The 26,416-nt window shown below is 47.1% G+C and overlaps 1 protein-coding gene across 1 annotated transcript in view; it reads left to right on the top strand.

Moving 5' to 3' along the window:
• Nucleotides 1-4,892: 4,892 nt before the first annotated feature.
• ADCY2 (adenylate cyclase 2) overlaps nt 4,893-26,416 on the top strand; it is a 463,502-nt gene continuing 441,978 nt past the window's right edge. Inside the window, exons 1-2 of the mRNA XM_069556147.1 lie at nt 4,893-5,483; nt 25,993-26,190. Of these exons, the coding sequence (XP_069412248.1) occupies nt 5,274-5,483; nt 25,993-26,190 (408 nt within the window). The 5' untranslated portion in view covers nt 4,893-5,273. The remainder of the gene's footprint in view (nt 5,484-25,992; nt 26,191-26,416) is intronic.

Below are 26,416 nucleotides of genomic sequence, written 5' to 3'. Positions count from 1 at the left end.
GGGTCGCACAGAGTCGGACACAGCTGAAGTGACTTAGCAGCAGCAGCAGCAGCAGCAGAGTGTAATTGAATTATTCTCTCATTGATTCTTTTAAGGGACACCTAAAAGGATATAAAAGTAAAAGTCAAGGTATCTGAATCATTCAAGCTTGGTACATAAAGCCCCTCTTCTGATACCTCCCTAGGCAACACATCCGGAGAACACAGCTTGCTCTATGAGTCATGACTTTTTAGATCTCATTCTCAGGGTAGGAGCCGAGAAATCGATTCCTTTCACAAGGTTGTAGCCGTGCGGGTCCTGGCTCTGATTAGTCATTAACTGGTTCTCACTCCCAGCCTCTCACAGAAGGAATTCCAGTGTCTCAGTGGTTCTTGAAACAAGTCCTAGGAACAAACTTCGGAACGGCAGTGGGCTTTTGTGAAAGGTCTGTCTCAAAATAATCTCATATATCCAGGACCGTAAGTCCCAATCAGTCACCTGAAATCAGATTTTAAAGATAAGTTTTTGAAATATTGATCCCAGTTTTGTCACTTGAGAAATAATTTATCAAATAAACCAAGGAAGCAAGATTTCTCAAAGACAAGTCGGGAGTATTCCATACCGAAGGGGAAAGAAGCTGAATATATTAATGGTCCATTCAGCAACTCTGATGCTCTAGAAAGTGAACTGCAGGGGAGCTCCTTAGTGAGCTAAAAGAGTCAATGAGGCTTCCCGGAGCTGAAACTGGCTTTGGTGGTGTGGTTTCTGTAGCCACAGACTCCAGTTCAATCAAAATGTAAATGTTATGTGGGTACACAAAACGTATTTCATGGTGATAATGCATCTGTTGACATACTGTTCATACTTTATTATATAAATTGTAGTGATGTATTTGCCAGAGAGAAAGACGAATACATAGGGAAGTACTCTGCACTCAGCTCTACAACACGCTCCGAGTTGGCACACATCTGTGTCTGTCCTTGGCACAGTTTGCCTGCCTGCCTTTAATCAATCAGAGCGCTGTGACATTGGGCAGAGCGCAACGGCGTCCTTACTGACGAAGCTAATCTAACTGGATTCGGAATAGGAACTAGAAGATGGGTTATTTTTAAAGCAAGGCCCATTGATCCAAAAATCCCTTTCTGCGGCATCATTATTTAACGGATGTGTAATCGCTCAGGTGTGTTATCATCTGTGTGAAACATGACCAGCTTAGCAGGCAGAGGTGCCTGCGGTCTGTCTGCAGGAGGTCAAAGGGTCTGCCTTCTTGAACCGCAGCCTGCAGCCTGCAGGCTCTGCACGCAGATAGAGATGCCAGGACAGCTCAGCCTCCTGTGAGTAGGACCCGCCCTCGAATTTGCAGGGCCCAGAGCAAAATAAAAATGGATGACCCCTCATTCCCAAATGATCAAGAATTTCAAGATGATGACAGCAGGACTTTAAACCAAGTGTGGGGCGACCCCAGGACAAACCACACTCCCATAGGCCCAGGATCCTGCCTTCTGGGTTCTAAGGATGGAAGGCTGCCCTCTAGCGCTGCAGGAGAAAAATGAATCCTCCTTTCCAATGCCCCCCCACCCCCCACACTCCTTCAGGCCCAGTTAGAGCTTCCACAGTCAGTTTCTCTGTGCGTTTTGTCACAAATGCATTGATACCGAGAGAATTCATGGGAAAACCCTTTGTTCTCTGTGTGTTACCCTTGGCATAGCCTGCCTGCCACCTGAAACTATGGAAATGGACTCGCGGACTCCTTGGGGTCCGTTGAATCACATGAGTTATGGAATCACAGATTTCATGCTCCTGGCTTTGTACTAAAGGGCATTTCTCACCCCACTTCATGCCGCTTGTGGATTATCATATCGTGGTGGTTTTCCTTTCTTTTCTCCCTCCCTTCAAAATAGAAACTGTTGTGAACTTTTAAAAAGGTATACTTGGTGCAATTGATTCTAAAATGCTGATAGAATAACTATAATCATTATATCGGTTCACATTTTATTTTGTATAAATAGGTTCTCATAAAAATAAGTCCCTATGGCTGATTCATGTTGATGTATGGCAGAAACCAACATATTGTAAAGCTATTATCCTCCAATTAAAAAAAAATAAGCCTGCAAACTGAAACCCAGTGTAACCTTGGGAAGCCTGACATATCTTGATTATTATAGTATATTCGTTTCATTTCCTGTTTACTATGTTGAAATTTAAATTGTATGGGGGAGTTGGGAATGAATGTTGATCTTTTCCTCATTTTCTGTTCTTTGTAACCCTACTTTTCAAAGTTCATTGGAAATTCCTAGAAGGGTCCTAGGCCTGGTTCATTTCCCCCGTTGAACATTTCCCCCGTCAACATCCTTGACATACTTGTTGCTGCTTAGTTGCTAAGTCATGTCCAACTCTTTTGCGACCCCATGGACTGTAGCCCATAAGGCTCTTCTGTCCATGGGATTCTCCAGGCAAGAATACTGGAGTGGGTTGTCATTTCTTTCTCCAGGGGATCTTCCCGACACAGGGATGGAACCAGTGTCTCCTGCGCTGGCAGGCGGATTCTTCACCACTGAGCTACCAGGGACTACCTGACATCTGACATATGACAAGCACAAAATATTTATTGCAAGAATTAATGAAACAGTGAGTGATAAAAAATGTCATAAGGGTCAAAGACAGTGCTTCCTCCAAGCAGAGTCTCTTTAAATTATATTTAGCAAATCTCCTAGAACTCTTACAGCAACCCTATTTTACCATGTGGCAAATAGATAGATAATGGTTTTTAAAAACACCCCACTGCCCCCTAGACAGAAGGAGAAAATAACTAAACAGGTACTTTTCCCTCTCACCTCTCAGTACTTTTAACCATAAACCTAAGTTACAGATTATTTACTTTTCCTTCCTCCTTGAGTGGGTAAAGGAAGCCATTTATCAAGGCAAAGGGTGAGGATGCCTCATGAATCAGAGAAGTGACTGCAGGTGCAGCCCAGACAGACCTGGGGCAGAGCCAGAGGAAGCAGAATCCTCAGGCCAGAACATGCAACTTCCCACTCACCTGGGCTTCCTTAGGAGGCTCCCGGCTCTAGCTGTTTATACACAATCTGATTCATCAGATCTGTCTTACAGCTTGCTCTCAGAACCACCAAAACCCTAAAACCCCTCCGTGCAAATCAAAGAGCTGAGCCCAGTGGGTGAGCGGACCCGAGGGAAACGCTAGGATTGGAATTCACCTGGTTAAAGGTCTATAGCCAGGAGTGGGCAGGCAAGGCGGAGTGAGGGGGGCAAACCAGGAGCTGGACGAAGAAGACAGTTCCATCCCCTGCTTGGGACCCCCTTCTCCCATGTGCCGCCTCCTCCCCTTTCTCCTCTGCACGTCCAGGGCGGGAGGGCAGGCCCAGGACCAAGTGGAATCTGGAGGTCAGGGCCTCGGTCCTGGCTCTGGGACACGCCCCCTCTGCCTGCCCCATCTTGACCCGCCGCCACCCCCCCCCCCCCAGGTGGTTCGGCTGTGTCCTTCTCTGCTCTACACCCCCTGAGCAGAGCAGGCAGGAACTGCAGCTAAAAATACAGCCCTTAGAAGGCTCTGGGTCCTCCTCCCTCCGTGGCCTGGGTTCCGTAGTCACTGGGCACGCAGCTGCCCGGCTCACATGCCCCTGCCGGGCAGGGGGACAGGAGTGCCCGAGCAGGCAGCGGGACGCTTCGGGAAGGTTTGTCAAGTGCTGGGCCGTGCCGGGGCTCAGAGGCCCCCTGCGCCGGTCCCGTGTCCTGGGACGGACAAGGGCACAGGATCACGCCCTGGGCTGTTTGCTCGAGCGTGAGAGGGGAGGGTCGAGGTCCGCTGTGCGGAGAGGTGGGCTTTGCTTGAGCGGGAGGAACCCTCCAGAGAGGAGTGGGCTCCCTCGGAGAGCGCCAGCGAGCGCCCCCCACCGCCCGGGGAGAGGGCCAGAAGTCTGGACGGTGGGAATGTCGGGATGGGCCCCTTCCCCGGCAGCCGCCCGCCCCCACGCGGCTCCAGCCGGGTCTCCAGCACCGCTCTCCCCGCCCCCCGCGCCCAGTCCCTCGAAGTGGTGTGGAGGGAGGGGGTCCCAATCCCTCGCACTAGCGCCCTCTCCCACGCTGCGCCCTCGCGGCGCAGCAGCGACACAGCGGAGACCCCTGGACCCCTCAGAGGGCTCCCCCTAAAATCCAAGCCGGACAAACCTTGCCCCATGGGGTCCCTCCAAAGTGTGACTTAAGCTGAAACTGCAGGGCGAGAACGTGGCGGGGTGCAGCCTCCCTCCTGCATTGCGCACTTGGGGGGCTGTTCTCTGCCCCGGGGGTCCCCTCGCGCCCCAGCGCCTTCCTGCTCCCTGCAAGGAAGCCCCGGGCCCTCTAGATAGTCGGAAGGACCGTGAGAGCCCCCAAGCCCTCTGCGCAGAGTCGAAGAAAACGAGTAGGAATCCCCTACCCAGGGTGGAAACCCCCTACCCAGGGTGGAAACCCCCTGCCCAGTAGGGGATGCGGAGAGGAGGTAACTCCTTCGCGCGCCCGGAGAGGCAGTCCCGGCGGTCCTCTGAGCCGGAGGTACCGAAGAAGGCGAGGTCTCCTCCCGGATCCGCCAAAGTGGGCAGGAAGGGGGGCACACCCAGCCCTCGCAGATCACTCAGGGCTGGGGCCGCCAGAGGGTGGGACTGCCCCTTCTCACGGCTCTTGGAGCTAGTGGGGAGCAGTTAGGAGCCCCCGCATCGTCCCAGCGAGGTGGGAGGTGGGGGGCGGTACGGACAGGGGGAACCCCCCCCCAAAAGGCAGCTCGCGGACCGCGTAGGGGACGGTGGGAGCACTCCCCCACTACCCACCCCCCAGCTCAGGCGGCGACCGCGGAGGGAGGCGGCCCGCGCCGGGGCCGAGTGTGGGCGTGTCCAAGGGGCGGGCGCCCGGGTATCGGGGCGCGGCCGGTTCCTCCTCCCCAGCACCCGGCCCTCGGCCTCCTGCCGCCCCCAGCGCGCGCGGCCCGGCCGTCGGGGGGCGGCGGCGGCTGCGGCGGCGGGTGGAGGCCCGGGCTGCGCCGCGCGGGGTGGGGGCAGAGGCGGGCCGAGCGCCCCTGTCGCGCCCGCCCCCTCCCGCGCGCTGGCGGCAGCGGCGCCGCCGGGAGCTGCCCCCGAGGCCGCCGCCCAGCCCCGGGGCGCCGAGCTCCGCCCGCGCCGGAGGCCCCTGCGCGCAGCTCGGAGCGCGGGCAGCCCGGGCCGGCCGAGGAGGCGCGCGGGTGGCACGCCGGCGGGCGGCGCAGCCCCGGCCGGGCGCGCTCGGCGGGCGCCCCGCGAGCCGCCCCGATGTGGCAGGAGGCGATGCGGCGGCGCCGCTACCTGCGGGACCGCGCCGAGGCGGCAGCGGGCGGCGGAGACGGGCTGCAGCGGTCCCGGGACTGGCTCTACGAATCCTACTACCGCATGAGCCAGCAGCACCCGCTCATCGTCTTCCTGCTGCTCATCGTCATGGGCGCCTGCCTCGCCCTGCTCGCCGTCTTCTTCGCGCTCCGCCTGGTGAGTGTCCTCTCCGCGCGCCCCCGGGGCCCCGGGAGGCGAGGGAAGGACCCGGCCCGGGGGCCTCCAGCCCCGAGGTCTGCCCCTCGGCCCGGGCGGCTCTCGGCCCCTCTCGGCCCGCCCGCGGCCGGCCCGGCTCGAGCGAGCCCTGCGGGCAGGAGAAAAGTTTTCTTTGGGAGGTTCTACCCCAAAATAAAAGTTGCCGGGGTGTGTGGACCAGGTGGACCGCCGCGGCGTGCGTTCTCCATCTCTGTGCGCCCGCCGGCAAACTCGCTGCGCTTTCCGCGCGGCATCCGCTCCAGCGGGTCTCATCCGAATCAGCACCGCGCCTCTCTTGGCGAGGCCGCTGCCCGGTTCCCGAGATGGCATTTTAGTTTGGATCGGACTTCATTTAAGTCTGTAGAAATCCTGCCTCGGGAAAGTGGTGAACGACGAGTAAAAAAAAAAAAAGACAAGTATTTATTATCCATCTTCGCCTTTAAATCTGGCAGGTTTAGTCCCATAGGCAGAGAGGTGGGGGTGTTGACCTGTTGTGAGCCTGCATCCGTTGAGTGTCTAAGTCACAAGCATTGGTGGACTGTCACCTTCCTATTTCTAGGGGGGTCGTGTATCGTGCCTGCTGTTTGGTACAGGTTACTCAACTGGGTTTCATCTCTGGGACCGCAGTGCAACTCTACAGCTGATGTCAGTTTTGCCAATTTGTATTTTTCAAGCAGGAGCCTTTGGCTCACTCCCTTAAGCAGTGAGAGGAAATCTGTAGATGGCGGTAAACTTCCTGTTACTGATCTTTGTGTTGGTGTGGTTCAAACTTTTGCACCGCTTGTGATGTGTCTGTGCAGCTTGGGTGCCAACCATTGATTAATCAGTGAGATATTTTTGGTCAGTGGTTGATCTGGGGACGTCTGGGAGGAATGCTGTCTTTTTAGCACAGAATATAAACATGCACCTATATTTCTGTCCGCGGAGCAAAGGCGTGGGTGTGTGCCTTTATTTCACCACTGCGTGCAGAATCGCTGTCCTTGGTTTTTGGCAATTTATTCCTCATATCCTGAGCCAGATGGTGCTCAGATATTATGCATGGGAAAACTTGTTATCATCATGGTTCTTTAAAAGATGAAGTTTGCCTTCTCCCCACAATTGTCAAAGGTGTTGTCTTCTCATGGAATTCAACAAAATAAGGGGAAAAAAAATTAGAAAGCAGAAGATCACGGATGCCACTGATCATAACTGGGTCTTATATTATGCAACACAGAACAGAGAGCACCTTCATTCTGCATTCTGGGTGTGAGTTCAGGGCAGTCTTCACAATCTTCTTGCCAGCCTGCACTGCTTCCTGGAATGGCATTTTTTTTTTTTTCCCTCTTCTCACCACTTTTTAGGGCCAAGGAGGACTTGAGGAGAGACTTCTGCTCTGTCTCCTTGGCAAGCAGAGTCTCTGAAGGCATCTCCTGTTCATTACCATTCCTGCAGGGGAGAAAACACGTCCCTCTTCCTCTGCAAATCTGTTCTGCCAGGACATTGCTGCTTGTGATTCTGGCGAATCTGTAATTCAAAGCGTTCTGGCTGGTTCTCTTCTAAATGGAAGAGGAGGAGCAGGTGATGGCCTATTTATAGCGCCGTTAATATATTTAAAGACAAGTGTGAAGTTCATGCCTCCCTGACACACACCACTTTGCTATGATAGGGATCTCTAACTTCTTAAACCTTGATGTAGCTTGAACGCATCGCTGCGCCCTGAGAGATTCAGTGCAGTCAGCTGGAAGCTCCCTTCTCTAATCTGCCTTTGATCTTTGGTTTCTCTACTCACTTCCTTTAGGGTTTCCAGGTGGCACTAGTGGTAAGGAACCCTGCCAGTGTAGGAGACATAAGAGACGTGTGTTCAGTCGTGGATGGGGAAGAGCCCCTGGAGGAGGAAAGGCAACCCACTCCCGTATGCTTCCCTGGGAAATCCCATGGACAGAGGAGCCTGGCAGGGTGCCATCCACAGGGTTGCAGAGAGTTGGACACGGCTGAAATGACGTAGCATGCACTTAATGCATCCAGTTGCTTTACATTCTGTTTCATGGGGAACAAATTTTGGAATGGCATCTTTTTGAAAAGTTTGCTCAGGCATCTTTATTTTTCTTGGTAAATCGATCATTCCCACAGTCTAGGCATTTAGCAAAATCACTTTAAGCAGAAAGCAAGCACTTCCCTTGGCGTGGCTGTAGCCCAGGGGGAGGTCCAGAGACGATGGAATGGATCCTGTTCTCTGCTCTGCCTAAACCGTGCTCGGTCATGTCTGCTCTTTGTAAACCCCTCTAGGTGATGAGCTGTGCAGAAATGTTCCACAGTCAGGAAGGATAATGGGGTCTGGTGGAAAGGTGACCTTCAAGTGGGAGCTGGGGCTGCTGGGCTGGGTGGGAATTGGGAAACACCAGGGAGGAATGGATCCTGTCCTCTGAAACTTGACCTTCAGAAGGACTGGATTGATTCTGAGGTCTGGACAGCTCGTTTCTATTTTGCTTTTAGTAATAACGTAAATAGCAGTTTCACTTTGCAAAACCATATTCTCTATCCCTGCCATTCAAGGTCAGGAGCTTAAGAAGGCAGTGCAGCAGTAACATAGGCCCATGCGCACGGGGGTTGGGGTGAGTTCATTTCTCAGAATGACCAGAATGTGGCTTCCTAGAGATCTACCTCGGGAGACAGAAATAGCTGCTTGGGGTAGGCCCAGGTTTCCACCTTTACTAGAATTGCTAGGCTCTGATGTAATTCAGGAGCTCAGCAGATCTATTTTTGCTGCCTGTAATCTTGGACAGATTCCTTCTTTCCTATGAATCTGCCTGATTTTGATTTCCATTAGACTTCCACCAGTTCTTGTAGTAGGAAATGTTCTGGCAACTTACTTCATGCACATCCATGGTCTCCTGGAACATTTGGATCACAAAATGATCCTAACATCATCTGAATACATGGTGATTTTTTTGCAATATGTAAATGCTTTTGCGTGAAGTGACTGGAAATACATCTTTTAAAAAAAGTAAGCTTTGTCTTGACTTTGTATTCCCCTTTGTTGTTGCAGTTCAGTTGCTTAGTTGTGTCCAATTCTTGGCTTCCCTATCCTTCATATATCCCAGAGTTTGCTCAAACTCATGTCCACTGAGTCGGTGATGCCATCCAACCGTCTCATCCTCTGTCGTCCCCTTCGCCTTCTGCCCTCAATCTTTCCCAGCATCAGAGTCTTTTCCAGTGAGTCAGCTCTTGGCATCAGGTGACCAAAGGATTGGAGTTTCAGCTCCCTAATTATGTTCCTGTAATTGACATTATTCACAAACCTCTCTCACTTAATTTCAATCTATGGTCAACGCATGGTTTTGCATCATTGATCATGAAGTTAAAGTAATCTGCAAAGTATTTTTATTATACTGTAAAAGTAAATTCTGAATTGAAACTTTGCCATCTTGCTTAACAGCTTTTTTTTTACATAAAAAGCTGTTAAATAGGTTTAACCTCATATTTGTTAAGAAATATCAAGACATGAAACCAGTAGCACATATGATACCATGACTTGAATTTTAATATCATACTTAATAATATGAAAAATACTTTCATTTTGCTTATGGTGAAAGTTTTTGATGATGCTATGGGCATGCTGAACAAAATTAAATTGCCCCCTGGCATGAGACCCTGGAACTAATGAGACCAAACTTTTAAGTTCTAAGTCTTATGAGTTAACTTCATTGTCCAGGACTGGTTCTTATTACTAAATGCATGACAAAGTCATCTCAGAATTAAATCGTCTCTCATTTATTATGTCCAGAGCAGCCAACTTTTCTCAAAATTTGCCTGTCATAGTTAGGAAAGGTTGACATATTTTTTTAGTTTGTCAAATACCAGTTAGCTCCGGCCAGATTTGTTTTGGCTAAAATTTATGATTGGGGTGGTCAGTATTTCAACTGGAAAAATTTCATTCCTATACATTTAAAATAGTCAGATATTGCAATAAAACTGATTTTTGGGGGTCTGTTTTTTAGTACTAAAATCAAATAAGCTTTTATTAAATATGTAATACCTATGATTTTTCAGACTATGATCCACCCTCTTGCTTTTACTGTGACTGACTGTGCCAGCTCTTTCCAACGATGACCACAAGTCCTTTATGACATGTCAGTTTTCCCAGCATCAGGTGTTTTTTCTCAGGGCAGATATATCAGAGTGTTTCTTTTCTCTGTACATGGAGAAAGAACCTTAATTTTTCCAAAGCAAATAAATGAAACCAGTCATTGTAAAGGGAAATAGTTTTATGATTGCAGGGACTATTTCAGCGCCCCCAGTGGGTGGAAGAATCAAGAATCTTTTGACAAGAAAGTCAGTCTTTCACCCCTTTCTTGGGGAGTGGAAGGCTGGAGAAGGCAGATGAACATGTCTGACATCTCCTCTGAGGAGTAGGAAATTCTCTGTGTACTTTCTCCAGTCTAAGCATTCTGGGGCTGGGGGTGGGGGATGGGGAGGGAAAAGTGCATGCTCTCAGGAATTGGAGTGGAGGAAGCTAAAGGTACATCTTTCTGTGAATTTCTCTATCCATGCAGGAGACTTACTTGGCAGGTATTTGTAATCACAACCAGTAATTCAATAAGTCATTTTAATTATAACTTCGCTGTGGTATAAACAAAAGACAACGAAAAACTGTCATTTTCTGCGGAAGCATCGGTTGCAGTTTACAGGCCCAGCAGGAAAAGACTTGCAAGCATCCTTTGGATATTCAGTGCGGCTGTGCGGCTTGTGTGCTCAGTCCATCCATCAGGTTTGACTCTGTGACCCCTTGGACTGCAGCCCGCCAGGCTCCCGTGTACCTGGGATTCTCCAGGCAAGAATACTGGAGTGGGCTGCCGTTTCCTGCTCCAGGGTACTCTGGTTCTGCCTGTAACTCAGTGTTGGCATCAGCACCATCCACCGGACCATCTGCTCATTCTTCCTTCAGTGATGTTGATGGAGTGTCCGCTGGGACCAACACTGGGGTGGGCCTCCCCCTGGGTGGTATTCCGTCCTGAAGCGGCTCATCTTTGACCTGCTGCCACTGGCCTCTCTGCTCTGGGTGGTCGGTCAGCCTGGGCTCCATCTGCAGCTGTCCTCTCTAGCTTTGCTCTGTATCCTCCAGTGCGTCCAATGCGTCTCCTCACCTGGAAGCCTCCTCCTCCCTAGGCCGCATGTCCAAGTTCAAGCTCTCCTCGCGCTTCAGCAGTCTGTCCTGTGCTGGGCATCCCTATCTGTATTGGATGCCTGCAAAGCTCACCCATCCTTGTTGTTGTGGTTCAGCTGCTCAGTCACGTCAGTCCGACTCTTTGTGACCTCATGGACTGCAGAATGACAGGCTCCACTGTCCTCCACTATCTCTTGGACTTTGCTTAAATCCAAGAGTTGGTGATGCCATCCAACCATCTCATCCTCTGTCACCCCCTTCTCCTCCTGCCTTCAGTCTTTCCCAGCATCAGGGTCTTTTCCAGTGAGTCAGCTCTTCGCATCAGGTGGCCAAAGGATTGGAGCTTCAGCTTCAGCATTAGTCCTTCCAATGAATATTCAGGGTTGATTTCCTTTAAGATTGACTGGATTCATCTCCTGGAGCTCATTTATTTCATGAAATAATTTTCCCTCTCGACGACTGTTGTCTGACTTGCAGAATACTTTGTTGAGTTCATCTTGCTCCTCAACTAATTGTTGATTCTTTCAGGGAAGAAACTTAGCACCCCCAATATTTAATGCAGCACTAACCAGATGGAAGGTGTGTAATTAACATGTACAGTTTAGGGAATAGATATGTTTTCCTTAGCCGCTGTCATTCCCATCATGTGGCCTCTTGTTAAGAACATAAAACTGTCACTAGACCTGAATCTGGTCTCAGCGTTGCCACTTAGTGTTCCTGAAAAATTGATTTGTCTGCTGTGGACTGAAATGAATAACACATCCAGGCTCAGGGAGTTCATTTGGGAACTGAGTAAAATGGACCCTGTGGACATCTAGCACAGAGCCGGGCACCCATTTTACCTACAACAGATGTGGTCATTTTTGTTATTATATTTGCAGCCCCCAGGGTTTTCCTTGGTAGGGGCTCCCATAGATGTATTTCAGGCTGACAACTAAATGAGTACTAGGATTTTAAAATCTAGGTATAAAAAATGGGATGTTTTTCTATTTACATGATAAGTATGAATATAGCTTTGAATTATTTTATAAAAAATAATCAAGAATCATAGATAGTTTAATTAAAGTAATATTTTGACACATTACCAGTCTCTAGCACTAAAATTCTGCCAAATTGACACTTGAATTGACGTTCGTATTTTTTAATTCTGTTAGCTTTGGATAATGTTATATAAATGAACAAGAGTGATAAGATAATATTTACCACGGCTTCCTTGGTAGCTCTGCCTGCAATGCAGGAGACCCTGATTCGATTCCTGGGTTGGGAAGATCTGCTGGAGAAGGGGTGGGCTACACACTCCAGTATTCTTGGGCTTCCCTTGTGGCTCAGCTGGTAAAGAATTCACCTGCAATGTGGGAGACCTGGGTTTGATTGCTAAGTTGGGAAGATCCCCTGGAGAAGGGAAAGGCCACCCACTCCAGTATTCTGGCCTAGAGAATTCCATGGACTATATAGTCCATGGGGTTGTAAAGAGTCAGACATGACTTAGTGACTTTCACTTATGCTCCCTGGCATCAAACTGTCGATGGGAAATTAACACACATCTGGCAGTTTTGGTTTGCGGCCCCCCAGTGCATTCGGAAGGAGAGAAAAGGGTTGTTGAATCAGCTCATGTGTTTGATCCATTTGGCCCAGTTAAGACTTTGATAATGTTGCTTCAGTGCCCTCTTTGTATAAGGATCCAGTAAAAACCACAGACCACTTGACCGGCCTCTTGAGAAACCTATATGCAGGTCAGGAAGCAACAGTTAGAACTGGACATTTTTGTTATTGGAACAACAGACTGGTTCCAAATAGGAAAAGGAGTATGTCAAGGCTGTATATTGTCACCCTGCTTATTTAACTTCTATGCAGAGTACATTAGGAGAAACGCTGAGCTGGAAGAAGCACAAGCTGGAATCGAGATTGCCAGGAGAAGTATCAGTAACCTCAGATATACAGATAACACCACCCTTATGGCAGAAAGTGAAGAGGAACTAAAAAGCCTCTTGCTGAAAGTGAAAGAGCAGAGTGAAAAGTTGGCTTAAAGCTCAACATTCAGAAAATGAAAATCATGGCATCTGGTCCCATCACTTCATGGGAAATAGATGGGGAAACAGTGGAAACAGTGTCAGACTTTATTTTGGGGGGCTCCAAAATCATTGCAGATGGTGATTGCAGCCATGAAATTAAAAGATGCTTACTCCTTGGAGGAAAAGTTATGACCAACGTAGACAGCATATTCAAAAGCAGAGACATTACTTTGCCAACAAAGGTCCATCTAGTCAAGGCTATGGTTTTCCCAGTGGTCATGTGTGGATGTGAGAGTTGGACTGTGAAGAAAGCTGAGTGCCAAAGAATTGATGCTGTTGAACTGTGGTGTTGGAGAAGACTCTTGAGAGTCCCCTGGACTGCAAGAAGATCCAGCCAGTCCATTCTGAAGGAGATCAGCCCTGGATGTTCTTTGGAAGGAATGATGCTAAAGCTGAAACTCCAGTACTTTGGTCACCTCATGTGAAGAGTTGACTCATTGGAAAAGACTCTGATGCCTGGGAGGGATTGGGGGCAGGAGGAGAAGGGGACGACAGAGGATGAGATGGCTGGATGGCATCACCGACTTGATGGATGTGAGTCTGAGTGAACTCTGGGAGTTGGTGATGGACATGGAGGCTTGGCGTGCTGCGATTCATGGGGTTGCAAAGATTCAGACACGACTGAGCAACTGAACTGAACTGAAAAACCGCAAAGATGGGAGCCCAGAGAGATTTGCAGTTTGGAGGTTCACATTACAAATCATCATGTCACTTGGGCTTACACTTCCATCCCCAGGTGCCAGCTTCAAGAGAGAGTGATGGGCAGAGTAGAGAACCCCAGCCTAAAAATCCCCATGAGCAGTTTTGCCGGCCAGCTTTCTGATTCTGCCCAGGGCCCTGGAACAGCAGTGCCAGGACAGAGGGGACGAGACCACAGACCTGGGTTGCTCCTCTGTCGCCGTAAAGGATGCGGAAGTCCAGCTGTATCTCAAGAGCTGAACCGAATCCTTTTAAAAACCTGGTTCTTGAAATGGAAAATTGCAGTTATTAATGCAATTAAAATCTACTGAGTGAATAATTTATTGCATTGGAAGCATACAAATATAAAGTACCATAGCTTCTTCTTAGAACTTGAAATTCTTGAGAGGATTTCTAAAGATGATGACTATTGTCAGAGAGGAGCTTATGAATAAGTGCAGTGTCTAGGGTTTCCACCTTCCAGAAGGTTCCTGCTGGAGACAGTGGTAGACCACGCAGGGTTCTGGTGATGAGAGCCCTGACTGAGAGTTTAAGAATGAGAATGTCTCCCCACTTCTACCAGTGTCCTTTACTATCCCTCAGACATAATGATCTTGGGATAGCATGGCCAGGACAAGTGTAATATCACAGGTGCAGGATTCCATTCCTGTGGGCTTACTGCAAAGATTGAATTATTGCCTGTGTATTTTAATGTACTGTATTATCTTTTAAGCTATATAAAAAAGGGGAAATAATTACGATTTCAAGCTACTAGTGATCTGTGGATATTAGGAAAGAATGGAAGTTTTAGACTGGTGCATCAGTAGAACAAAAGCCATGTGATGTTAAAAATGAGGAGGATAGGAAATTGGATGAACAAAAATGAAAGAGGTAATGAAGAAATGTTAGCATAGTTCAGACATACGGTTGATCTAACATCTACTCTTTCCCAGTTGTTGACTTGCAGTTAATTCAAACCTATAACACCCATGTTCTTCAGAACTGGACATTAGGTGCACAGAATGGAATTTATCATTTGACTAATTTAATTAAACTTTGATTATTGAGCTCAATTTTCACTGATATGTTTGTTTGTTTACACTGAAACTAAGCACCCGTGTCCCCAGTCCAAACTAGAATACCCCAGTAATATCTACCAGTCTGTATACTTCACCTCTCATTTCCCCACCATCCCTCAGAAGTGGGCTTCATCTGCACTTTTTGTCATTTCTTTCCGTTCATTTTATCCATTTTGTCATACGTGCCTATATATGGCGTTTGTGCGGTATAAGATAGTGATCAAGATCCATTTACATGCCTTTTTCTTGTGGAGAATTGATTTTTACATATCCATGTTAGTTACTTCTTTCACCATATCTGTTATAAATCAAAATTCCGTATACAAGTGGTTTGTTATGGGTTATCTTTTCTGCTCCACTGGTTGTTTTTTCTTTTTTAAATATACATGCACAGAGTATAATTAATAAAGCTTTATAATAAGTATTTATATTGGGCAAGGGAAATAACAGTCAACTTTTTGAAAAGCTTTTTGGTTATTCTTGACTTTTTCTTCTTCCATACAAACTTTACAATTAACTTATTTTAACCTCAATATAAAAAAACTCAAGTAGGATCTTGTTAGTGTTATATTTAATCTATCGATTCATTGCTGGGAATTCATATTTTGTGATATTAAATTTTTCTATCCATGAACATGGGCTGTCTCTCCATTCATTTATGTGGTTCAGTAATGTTTTATAGTTTTCCATAAGTTGTTCTTACTCATTGATACCAAAGGATATTATGTATTTTATTGCTTACTGTAAATTGTATTTTAAAAATTATGAAACTGGGAATTTCTATCCTTTTGTTATGACCAACCTAGATAACATTAAAAAGCAGAAACATTACTTGGCCAACAAAGGTCCATCTAGTCAAGGCTATGGTTTTCCCAGTGGTCATGTATGGATGTGAGAGTTGGACTGTGAAGAAAGCTGAGCAGCGAAGAATTGATGCTTTTGAAATGTGGTGTTGGAGAAGACTCTTGAGAGTCTCTTGGACTGCGGGGAGATCCCACCAGTCCATTCTAAAGGAAATCAACCCTGAATATTCATTGGAAGGACTGATGCTAAAGCTGAAACTCCAATACTTTGGCTACCTCATGCGAAGAGTTAACTCATTGGAAAAGACCCTGATGCTGGGAAAGATTGGGGGCAGGAGGAGAAGAGGATGACAGAGGATGAGATGGCTGGATGGCATCACCGACTCGATGGACATGAGTTTGAGTAAACTCCAGGAGTTGGTGATGGACATGGAGGCCTGGCGTGCTGCAATTCATGGGGTCGAAAAGAGCCGGACACAACTGAGTGACTGAACTGAACTGAACTGAACTGATTCTTTTGTTGATGCTGTAAAAGAATATAATTTAATTTTGGATATTATTTTATATTTATACAACTTATCATATCCTTTCTGTTACTAGTAACTGAAATGCAGATACTTTCAGGTTCTCTACATAGACAATCATATCATCTGTAAATCAGTTCAGTTCAGTTGCTCAGTCGTGTCTGATTCTTTGCAATCCATGGATTGCAGCATGCCAGGCCTCCCTGTCCATCACCAACCCCTGGAGTTTGCTCAGACTCATGTCCATTGAGTCGGTGATACTACCCAACCAACTCATCCTCTGTCACCCTCTTCTCCTCCTGCCTTCACTATTTCCCAGCATTAGGGTTTTTTCCAGTGAGTCAGTTCTTTGGATCAGGTGGCCAAAGTATTGGAGCTTCAGCTTCAGCATCAGTCCTTCCAAGGAACACCCAGGACTGATCTCCTTCAGGATTGACCTCCTTGCAGTCCAGGGGACTCTCAAGAGTCTTCTCCAACACCACAGTTCAAAAGCATCAATTCTTCAGCACTCAGCTTTGTTTATGGTCCAACTCTCACATCCATACATGACTACTGGTAAAAACCATAGCTTTGACCAGACAGACCTTTGTCAGCAAAGTAATGTCTCTGTTTTTTAATATGCTGTCTAGGTTTGACATACTTTTCTTCCAGGGAGCAAGCATCTTTTAATTTCATGGCTGCAGTCACCTTCTGCAGTGATTTAGGAGCCCAAGAAAAGAAAGTCTGTTACTGTTTCCATTGTTCCCCATAATGGAAACATTCTATTGTTTCCATGTTTGCCATGATGTGATGGGACTGGATGTCATGATCTTAGTTTTGGAATGTTTTTAGTTTATTTGCAAGTACTGAGAGTTTTATTTTATTTTGTCCAATACATTTTTTTTTCATTTCTTTATCTTGTATTATTGTGTTGGCCTGAAACTAATGTGCTGTTGACAAAACCGGTGATTGTGGGTGCCCTTGCCTTTTTTTCTGGTTTTAAATAGAATTCCTTAATAGTTTATTCATTTAAGATGATGCTGGTTATAGATTTTATAGATATCCTTTGACATTCCTTTTGGTTAATTTATAGAAAAAGTTTAAATATGATTGTTTCAGTTCAGTTCAGTCGCTCAGTCGTGTCCGACTCTTTGCGACCCCATGAACTGCAGCACGCCAGGCCTCCCTGTCCATCACCAACTCCCGGAGTTCACTCAAACTCACGTCCATCGAGTCGGTGATGCCATCCAGCCATCTCATCCTCTGTCGTCCCCTTCTCCTCCTGCCCCCAATCCCTCCCAGCATCAGAGTCTTTTCCAATGAGTCAACTCTTCACATGAGGTGGCCAAAGTACTGGAGTTTCAGCTTTAGCATCATTCCTTCCAGAGAACACCCAGCGCTGATCTCCTTTAGAATGGACTGGTTGGATCTCCTTGCAGCCCAAGGGACTCTCAAGAGTCTTCTCCAACACCACAGTTCAACAGCATCAATTCTTTGGCACTCAGCTTTCTTCACAGTCCAACTCTCACATCCACACATGACCACTGGAAAAACCATAGCCTTGACTAGACGGATCTTTGTTGGCAAAGTAATGTCTCTGCCTTTGAATATGCTGCCTAGGTTGGTCATACCTTTCCTTCCAAGGAATAAGCGTCTTTTAATTTCAGGGCTGCAGTCACCATCTGCAGTGATTTTGGAGCCCCCCAAAATAAAGTCTGACACTGTTTCCACTGTTTCCCCATCTATTTGCCATGAAGTAATGGGACCAGATGCCATGATTTTCATTTTCTGAATGTTGGAGCTTTAAACCAACTTTTCACTCTGCTCTTTCACTTTCGTCAAGAGGCTTTTTAGTTCCTCTTCACTTTCTGCCATAAGGGTGGTGTCATCTGTATATCTGAGGTTATTGATATTTTTCCCGGCAATCTTGCTTCCAGCTTGTGCTTCTTCCAGCTCAGCGTTTCTCCTGATATACTCTGCATAGAAGTTAAATAAGCAGGGTGACAATATACAGCCTTGACTACTCCTTTTCCCATTTGGAACCAGTCTGTTTTTCCAGCAGAGGAACCAGAGTTCAAATTGCCAACATCCGCTGGATCATCGATAAAGCAAGAGAGTTCCAGAAAAAACATCTATTTCTACTTTATTGACTATGCCCAAGCCTTTGACTGTGTGGATCACAATAAACTGTGGAAAATTCTGAAAGAGATGGGAATACCAGACCACCTGACCTGCCTCTTAAGAAACCTATATGTAGGTCAGGAGGCAACAATTAGAACTAGACATGGAACAACAGACTGGTTTCAAGTATGATTGTTTAGTTTTACCAAACTGAGATAATCAAAAGATTTTTTGATGTGTTTTAAAGTCAGTGTAGTGAATTATAATTTTCTATTACTGAGAATTTTTTGTATTCATGCTAATACAGTTTTTATGATATAAAATGTTGGATGTGAAGTGCTAACATTTTAAGGTTTTTGCTGACATAGTCTTTGGTAAAATGAATTTGGAATATTTCTTTATCAGATTGGCATTTTTCTTTTTTGTAAGTTTTTCTGGTCTTAAAAGTCAGGGAGTATGCCTTTATTTTTAGTTTCTTAAAAGTTTTCATTATGTTAGAAAGAGTTGAAAGAATTTACTTAGAAAACCACATGGGTTTGTTGCTTTCTTTGGAGAGAGATTTAAAAATTTTTGCTTTAGCATCTTTGATAATAATAGGATTATAGTATTTCTAACTTTATTTCTTGAGTCAGTTTCAGTAAGCCTTTTCTAAGACGCTTTGCATTTCATCCCGATTCTCAAGTTTGATGGTAATATTTGATAATACTTAGATGCTTTCTTTTTTTTAACTTAATCTTACGAGATGTCTGTTTTGTCTTAACTTTTTACAAAAAAAATTGTCTTTTTTGATACACTGTGTTGCATTTTTGCTTTCTGTCTTCATTACCTCTGTGTCAATCAAAACATATTAGATTATGATATGCTATGGAAACAAACAACTCCAGAGTCTTAGTAGCTTAACACAACAAAGGTTTATATTTTGTTTGAGCTGCACAGTAAATGTGGGTCAGCAGAGGAATTCTCTCACATCAGTTACGCAGAGATTTAGAATGAAGGAAGCTGCATCCCACAGCATCCTTCCTTCCTTGATTGCTGTGTTGTTGTTGTATAGTTGCTAAGTTGTGTCTGACCTGTGACCCCATGCAGCACGCTAGGCTTCTCTGTCCTGCACTATCTCCCGGAGATGCTCAAACTCATGTCCTGTGAATTGGTGCCATCCAACCATCTCATCCTCTGTCGTCCCCTTTTCCTGCCTTCAATCTTTTCCAGTCTCAGGGTCTTTTCTAGTGAGTCGGCTCTTCGCATCAGGTGGCCAGAACATTAGAGCTTCAGCTTCAGTATCTGTCCTTCCACTGAATATAATACACTAGGGAAGAAAAGAGTGCTTCTCTCTGGCAACTGACATCATCTGCATGGAAGTGCCCCATCACTTTCATTTTTCATTGACCAGACTTCAGTGTTCTAGTTATCTGCTGCTGCATAAAACCCCCCACGTGTTTAGTGATTGAAAAATTCACATATTTCACTTTCCTCCTGAATCAGCGGTTTGGCAGTGGTAGCTCAGCCCTGCTCCCTGTGGCTTCCCACACCAGAGGCAGACTTCTTGCAGCATGTCCTGGCCAGTGTGAGGTAGGAGGGGGGCTCTGCTCACCTGGGCTGGGCTGTAGGAGTCCTCCTCATGACGGATGCTTCTTTAATCGTTAACGCCGTGGAAAGAAAGTGCCAGCAGCCTCATAGTGGCTTTTACGTGCCTCTGCCTGGGAGAGAAACACTTCACTTTTATTCTTTTTTTTTTTTTTTGCTCAAAATGGCTGCTTGGAACATCAAAAGAGGTTAGAAGGTGAATCCAGAAGGAACCCAGAAGAAAGAAATAGGAAATATATTGGAAAGTCCCTGACCACCACATTTTCTTTCTATTTGGTTGGCCCCAAAGTTTCTCTGGGTTTTTCCATTGTGGAAACTCGTGAACGAATGTTTGGGCCAACTCAGTGCTTGCTTTGGGCTTCCGCTGTTCTTTTCCAGATTTCTGCAGTGGGATCTTTAGTTCATCAGTTTTCAGCCTCCTTTCTCTGCGTGAACCTTGGCAGCAGCAGGGAGCCTTGAATCAGTGGAGAATCCCTGTGCAGTCAGGGCTTGTGGGGATCTCCAAAAGCAGAGCTTGCGCACCCATCAGGGGAGCCCCATCTGGACGGTCTCTAGTGGGGACCCGGTCCGGCTGACCTCGTTGGAGTCCTGCACGTGGAGCACAGAGTCGGGCCGGCTGGGCCCCATCAGGCTCCTCCCTGCGTGTCTCAGCCTCATCTGATCCTGCACGTCGCCCTTCCTGGGGCGGCTTGGCGTCTGCCTCTAAGATCTTGGGCAGGCCTCTCCAAAGGCCTGCTCTCACTCGGGAGCGTTCCGGGAAGAGATTCTGGTGAGGACTTGCTCCATGTCCCCCTCCCAGTTCTGCCACAAATTCTTCTATTCAACTCTAAGAGAGAGCCGTGGAGGGAAAGCGAATCTAAGAAATGGCAACTCCCAGTAAGGCCAAGCTGACAAAAGGGTGATTGAGTCTAACTTGTAAGATGACCAGTTTCCCTCTGAGCACCACTTTTACTGCACAGTACGGGTTTGCTCATGGGAAGACTTTTGGAGTTTTTCAGGATTATTTTGCATTTTGCCTTTAGATCTATGACCCTTTCTTCCCCAGTAGCTCAGTTGGTAAAGAATCTGCTTGCAATGCAGGAGACCCTGGTTTGATTCCATGGGTCAGGAAGATCCTCGGGAGAAGGGACAGGCTGCCCACTCCAGTCTTCCTGGGCTTCCGCGATGGCTCAGTTGGTAAAAGAATCTGCCAGGAGTGTGGGAGACCTGGGTTTGATCTCTGGGTTGGGAAGATCCCCTGGAGGAGGGAATGGGAACCCACTCCAGCGTCTTGGCCTCGAGAATCCCATGGACAGAGGAGCCTGGCGGGCTACATCCATGGGCTCACCAACAGAGATGACTGAATCACTGATACTGTTGATGAAATTAAATGTGGAGGAGGCAGACCGAGGAGAGAGAGGAGAGATGGTGTGCAGGAGGGAGGAGGACAGACTCGGGGCGGGGGCGCCTGAGGGGCTGCAGTCCACGGGGTTGGAAAGAGTCCGACATGACTGAGCAACTAAACAGCAACAACAGAACGTATTTTACGTTAGAGTGTCCTTTGCCATCTAAGAGGAAAACAGTACTGTTTAATGAAAAGAATGAAAAACACACGTGGAAAATATGGAAAATATACATAATCTGTTGCTCCATGGAAAAGCCTCCAAGAAACAAGGCCATTGTTATATGATAAAGAGAAGCAATGGGTGTTTAATAGGCCTGGCAGTTTGACTCCCTCCCAGATTAAATGCACTGATCAGAGAAAGATGAAACATTCCTGGAGAGTGATGGGAACCCATTATCATGACAGGAGGTAATGGGACGCTTGCGGTCTTCCTTTTAAAGGCGTGTTAACACATTTAGTTTGCATTATATGGTGACTTTTAAAAAATCTTTTTAAAGCCATGTCTTAAAGGCATTTCTGTACATTTTATTTAGTTTGTGTACCGTGGTACATTTTTTATTTCCATGAAGGGAGGAGGGGTTGGGCTGCATAAACATATTTAATTTAGATCTACAGTGTTTTCACTGTTTTCGTTCACTTTATTTTCAGCTGCTCTTATTTGTTTTATACACTGAATTTTGAAAACTCAGCTATTTCATAAAAGAGTAGCCACGGGTGGGCTGCTGCGGCTTCGTTCTCCTTCCTGTCCACTGGGGCTGGAATAAGGGGGGGGAGGGTGTGTAATTCAAGGTCTGAGGGTGTTTCGCTGTTTCATTTACTTACTCGCCTTAAGAAAAATGCATGATCCAAATGCAGGGCTAGGAAAGAATGTGGTTTATAAGCTTATACATTTTTAATGAATATGCTACTGTTTTTTTTTTTCCCTTTGCCCCCCCCCCCCCCCCTTTACAAAAGATTCTATTTAGTAGAGCAGTCCATATTAACACTTGTTTGGAGTTAAGGTTCAAAAGGCAAACGCAGAATAAATTGACAGCTGTTCTCTTTCTGGAAGAGCCCGGATTCTTCAGAGGGCTCAGGTTTTGCAGTGGTCAGGGGCCACTGGCCTTGTGAGCAGAGACTGACTGTCTGAAGCCACAGGCCATCTGGGAACGGGCCTCCCTGCCTGGGTTGGGGACAGGACTTCAAAGCTGAGGGGAGTCCTTCTCCGGGGCGTGGGGTGACCCAGGCAATGCCATGCATCCGGTAAGCAGGGATACTGGACGCCCTCGGGTCCTTTTAGGATGGAGAGGCCTTTGTCTGCCCTTCTTCCCTAAACGTACATTCACAGTCCTAGTTGACGCTGGGTGAGCATGGAGGTGTATGTATCCTTTGAGACTAGAAGCTTGGGTCTTTTGTTGTTCTGATTTTGAAGGAAATAAAGCATTTCTGTGGGGCCCTAAAAATATTAGGGGACCAATGTCCACTGTGCCTAGTGGAGAGGTCACCCTGCAGCCCAGACTAGTGGGCTGTCTGGGATCAAGACCCTGATGGTGAAAAAAAAGAGAGAGCTGCCAGTATTTAAACCCCAAACCCATATCAAATCTTATTATATAATGTTCCTGGCTCACCAAGGCATTGGGTCTTTCCCTTGTTCACGGTTGGATCTTTGAGCAGAGAAATGCAAGGAAAGCGGCTATGGGCTGTATACTTCATCCTCCTCTTCCCATAAGGACACAGGTCACAGGTCACAGCTTCTCTGTGCCTTTAGCTACTGATTTTCACTTGATGGGCTTCCCTGCTGTCTCAGACGGTAATGCAATGCAGGAGACCTGAGTTCGATCCCTGGGTAGGGACGACGCCCCAGAGAAGGAAATGTCAACCCACTGTGGTATTCTTGCCTAGAGATTTCCTGGGACAGAGGAGCCTAGCGGGCTACAGTCTGTGGGATCGCAAAGACTCAGACATGACTGAGTGACTCACACTTTTCACTTGACAGTCACGCAGGTTTTCACACCACTTTCTTCCTTTCTGGATAACTGAAGCCAATACAGTCAACGGTTGTTGCTTTCCAACGGGGTTAATGAAATGATGGAAAATCCACAGCAGGAAGGCAGCTGTCCTGCTTCTCTACTGGCTGGCTTTCTGTTTGCAGCTCAGTTAACTTCATTTGGGGAAGTTTAAAGTAAAATCACGTTTTCACGGCTCTGTGTGTGCAGCAACCACGACCTTGAGTGAGACGTCCTCAGAAGACAGGCTGCTGTATCCCTGTGTGCCCTGGTCCGTGGATCAGGGCACGGACTGGGGAGCAGTGGGTGCTGGGGAGCATTGGGTGCTGGTGAGCACTGGGGTGTGGGTGGATCCCAGACAACCTTTCGTAATGATTGGAACCTGTGTCTGAAGGTCAAAGTACAAGAAGGCACTTAATCGTGGACAGAAATAGTAGGAGAGGGAGGTTGTGAGAACATCCCACTGGGCCCTTCTGTCTTCTGGCTGTTCTGGAAACATTCTTTTGGCCACTGGGGAACTGGCTACACCGGGGCTCATGCATCGTTTATGCACACAGGGCACAGGGCTCTGCTGTGATGGCAACACAGACCATCCCCTGGGTGAAGCCCCGTTCTCTCCCAATCAGCCCCACAACCCTGGTGCCTCCTTCCCATTCAGAGGCCTGCATTTTCTCACCTGTGCAGGCAACCGTGCCTGCACTCATACGGCTGGTGTGAGAATAAAAGACCTTAATGTATCTGAGTGCTTAGCAGAAAAATAGCCATGTTAGAGTTGATGCTTTCGAACTGTGGTGCTGGAGAGGACTCTTGAGAGTCCCTTGGCCAGCAAGGAGATCAAACCAGTCCATCCTAAAGGCGATCAGCCCTGAATATTCACTGGAAAGACTGAGACTGAAGCTCCAATACTTTGACCATTTGATGCGAAGAGCCGACTCATTGGAAAAGACCCTGATGCTGGGAAAGATTGAGGGCAGGAGGAGAAGGGGGCGATAGAGGATGAGATGGCGGGATGGCATCATCGACTCCAAGGACATGAGTTTTAGCAAAGTAGATGGTGAAGGACAGGGAAGCTTGGTGTGCTGCAGTGCATGGGGTCATAGTCAGACACAGTTGAGCAACTCAGCAGCAACTGACGTGAGCACTTGCTGTGATTGCTGTCGCTCTTGGCTTTCTCACAGTTGTTGCTCGACACCTGTAACTGTGAGAGAGGAAAGGGAAGAGAAGGCGCTGAAGGTGGTCCGGGCCCCCTGCTTTCTCCTGGGTGTCAGCCTGGGCCTGCCGCCTGGTGTGCCTCACCCGCCTTCCTGCCCGCCTCCCTGCCCGCCTCCCTGTGGTCAGTGGCCGGATATCTGAAGGAGGTGGCGGGGCATCTCCAGGGTGAAGTTAGAGATGCTCGTGGCCCAGAGTGAGCCCTGTACCCACCAGAAAAGGTGAGGGCTTCCCCAGGCTCTGGTATTTGAAAGACCTACGCCGTATGTCCCAGGTTGCACTGTAACTTTTGAGTTTTGTCTTGTTTTCTTACTTTTGGCAGAGCTCAGTCTTGGTTGCCGCGAGCAGGGCCGCGTCTCTGGCTGCAGTGTTTGGGCTTCTCATCGTGGTGGCCACTCTCCTTGCGGAGCGCAGGCTCTGGGGCCCGTGGGCTGCAACAGTTGCAGCTCCCAGGCTCTAGAGCGCGGCCTCAGTAGTGTGGTGCTCGGGCTTCTGGCATGTGGGATCTTCCCAAATCAGAGATCGAACCCATGTCTCCTACATGGGCGGGCAGAGTCTTGACCATTGAACCACCAGGGAAGCCCTCTACTGTAAGCGTTAATATTCTGAAACTTCAGTAGAAGTTCTTAGGGCCCTGGCTATATGGATTGTTTTGGTTGAAACTCCTTTGAGTATTTCATCAACTAAATGTATTAGCTGAAGATTAAAGCTTTTACACTGTGTTCCATCCCATGGCGTGTGCTGTTCAGAGCAAGTTTCCAGCAGAATATTTGGAGAAGCTAAAGCCTAAAATCCAGGCTTGGATAATCAGAGGAAACGCTAGGTTTATTGCATTGTGTGGAATTGTAATATTGTGTGTTTGAAGGGTTATGTGGCTAGATAGAGATGAATAGAAAATGACTATTAGTGTGCAAATGTAGAGTTTTAAAAAATGCATTAGTAACAGGCTAATAATGTCCATTTTCCTTTTGCTGCCAGAGCCCAAGAAAGGCGGAAAAGGAAGCTAGCTAAATGGCACAGTCTTCTAAATATTTCCCACTCTCTCATCTTCTATTTTTAGTACTTTCTGACCCTTTTCTATTAGCCTTGATCTTGTTAAAACATTAATTGCAATGCATTAAAAGAAAAGCTTCTAGTTTTAGAATCCAAGATAGTATTTAGTTCTTTTTTAAAATAAGCCATTTCAAAACCATTTGCAGGCCTTAATTTCCTATGATTAGAGCATATCTGATTGTCTGAAGTTGTTTGCCTTATTTTGTCCTTACATTCTGTGTTCTCACATTTACTTTTGAATGAAATCCGTTTTTTCACTTACCAGGGAAAATTTGCATTCGATGGCATGGCTGTTTTGTGTAGTTTAAATATCCATTCCTAGATCACGTGTGCTCATTCACTCAGTTGTGTCCGACTCTGCAATCCCACGAACCGCAGCCCTCCAGGCTCCTCTGTGAACTCGGGTTGGTCTCTGTGGTGTAAAGGATGCTGAGATGGGGAGCTCAGATGGAGACGATGTTGTCCCTCTCCCAGAAGAGGCTCCCATGCTCAGAGAGGCTCCGCTGGCACACGTGGGATTTCCCAGGCAAGAACACTGGAGTTGGTTGCCATCCTCCAGGGGATCTTCCCAACCCAGGGATTGAACCTACTTCTCTTGCCTTGGCAGGAGGCTTCTCTACCACTTCACCACCTGAGAAGCCCAGTATTGGGTTATTTATGTAGAAAAACATTTCTTAAGTTAATGAGAAACTTAAATTTTCGAAAGTTCAAATTTTTCTACTTCTGAAGTCCCTCTTAAAACCTGGCCTGTTTAAACCTTGACTGATGTTGATAACATTTCGATATTAATAACAAGTCATGGGCGCCACAAGCTTTCTAAATTGTCCCTTTGTGATGTTTTTTCCCCTCCCCTTAGGAAGTTGAAGACCACGTGGCATTTTTAATCACAGTTCCGACAGCCCTGGCGATTTTCTTTGCGATCTTCATCCTGGTGTGCATCGAGTCGGTGTTTAAGAAGCTGCTGCGCCTCTTCTCTTTGGTGATATGGATCTGTCTCGTGGCCATGGGCTACTTGTTCATGTGTTTTGGGGGCACCGTCTCTCCCTGGGACCAGGTAAGATGTCCAAAAATTTCTGTATTTTGATCTGTGACATACCAGGTTCTGTACACCTGGCCCCAACCTGTAAACAGAGGCTGAGAAGACCATCTTCGGAAATAGCTGGCCCACGGGGCTCTGCCGAGTGAAGTCACCCGGTGCCCATTTTAACCCATCAGACCTGCCGGCGGTCAGGGGCCGCCCAGGCTCACCTTGTCACCTGTTTCCAATGGCTGAGGCTGCC

The sequence above is a fragment of the Ovis canadensis genome, chromosome 16 (assembly GCF_042477335.2).
Source record: "Ovis canadensis isolate MfBH-ARS-UI-01 breed Bighorn chromosome 16, ARS-UI_OviCan_v2, whole genome shotgun sequence".
Taxonomy (NCBI): domain Eukaryota; kingdom Metazoa; phylum Chordata; class Mammalia; order Artiodactyla; family Bovidae; genus Ovis; species Ovis canadensis.
The sequence above is the reverse complement of the archived record's forward strand: the minus strand, read 5'-3'. Positions and strand labels throughout refer to the sequence as shown.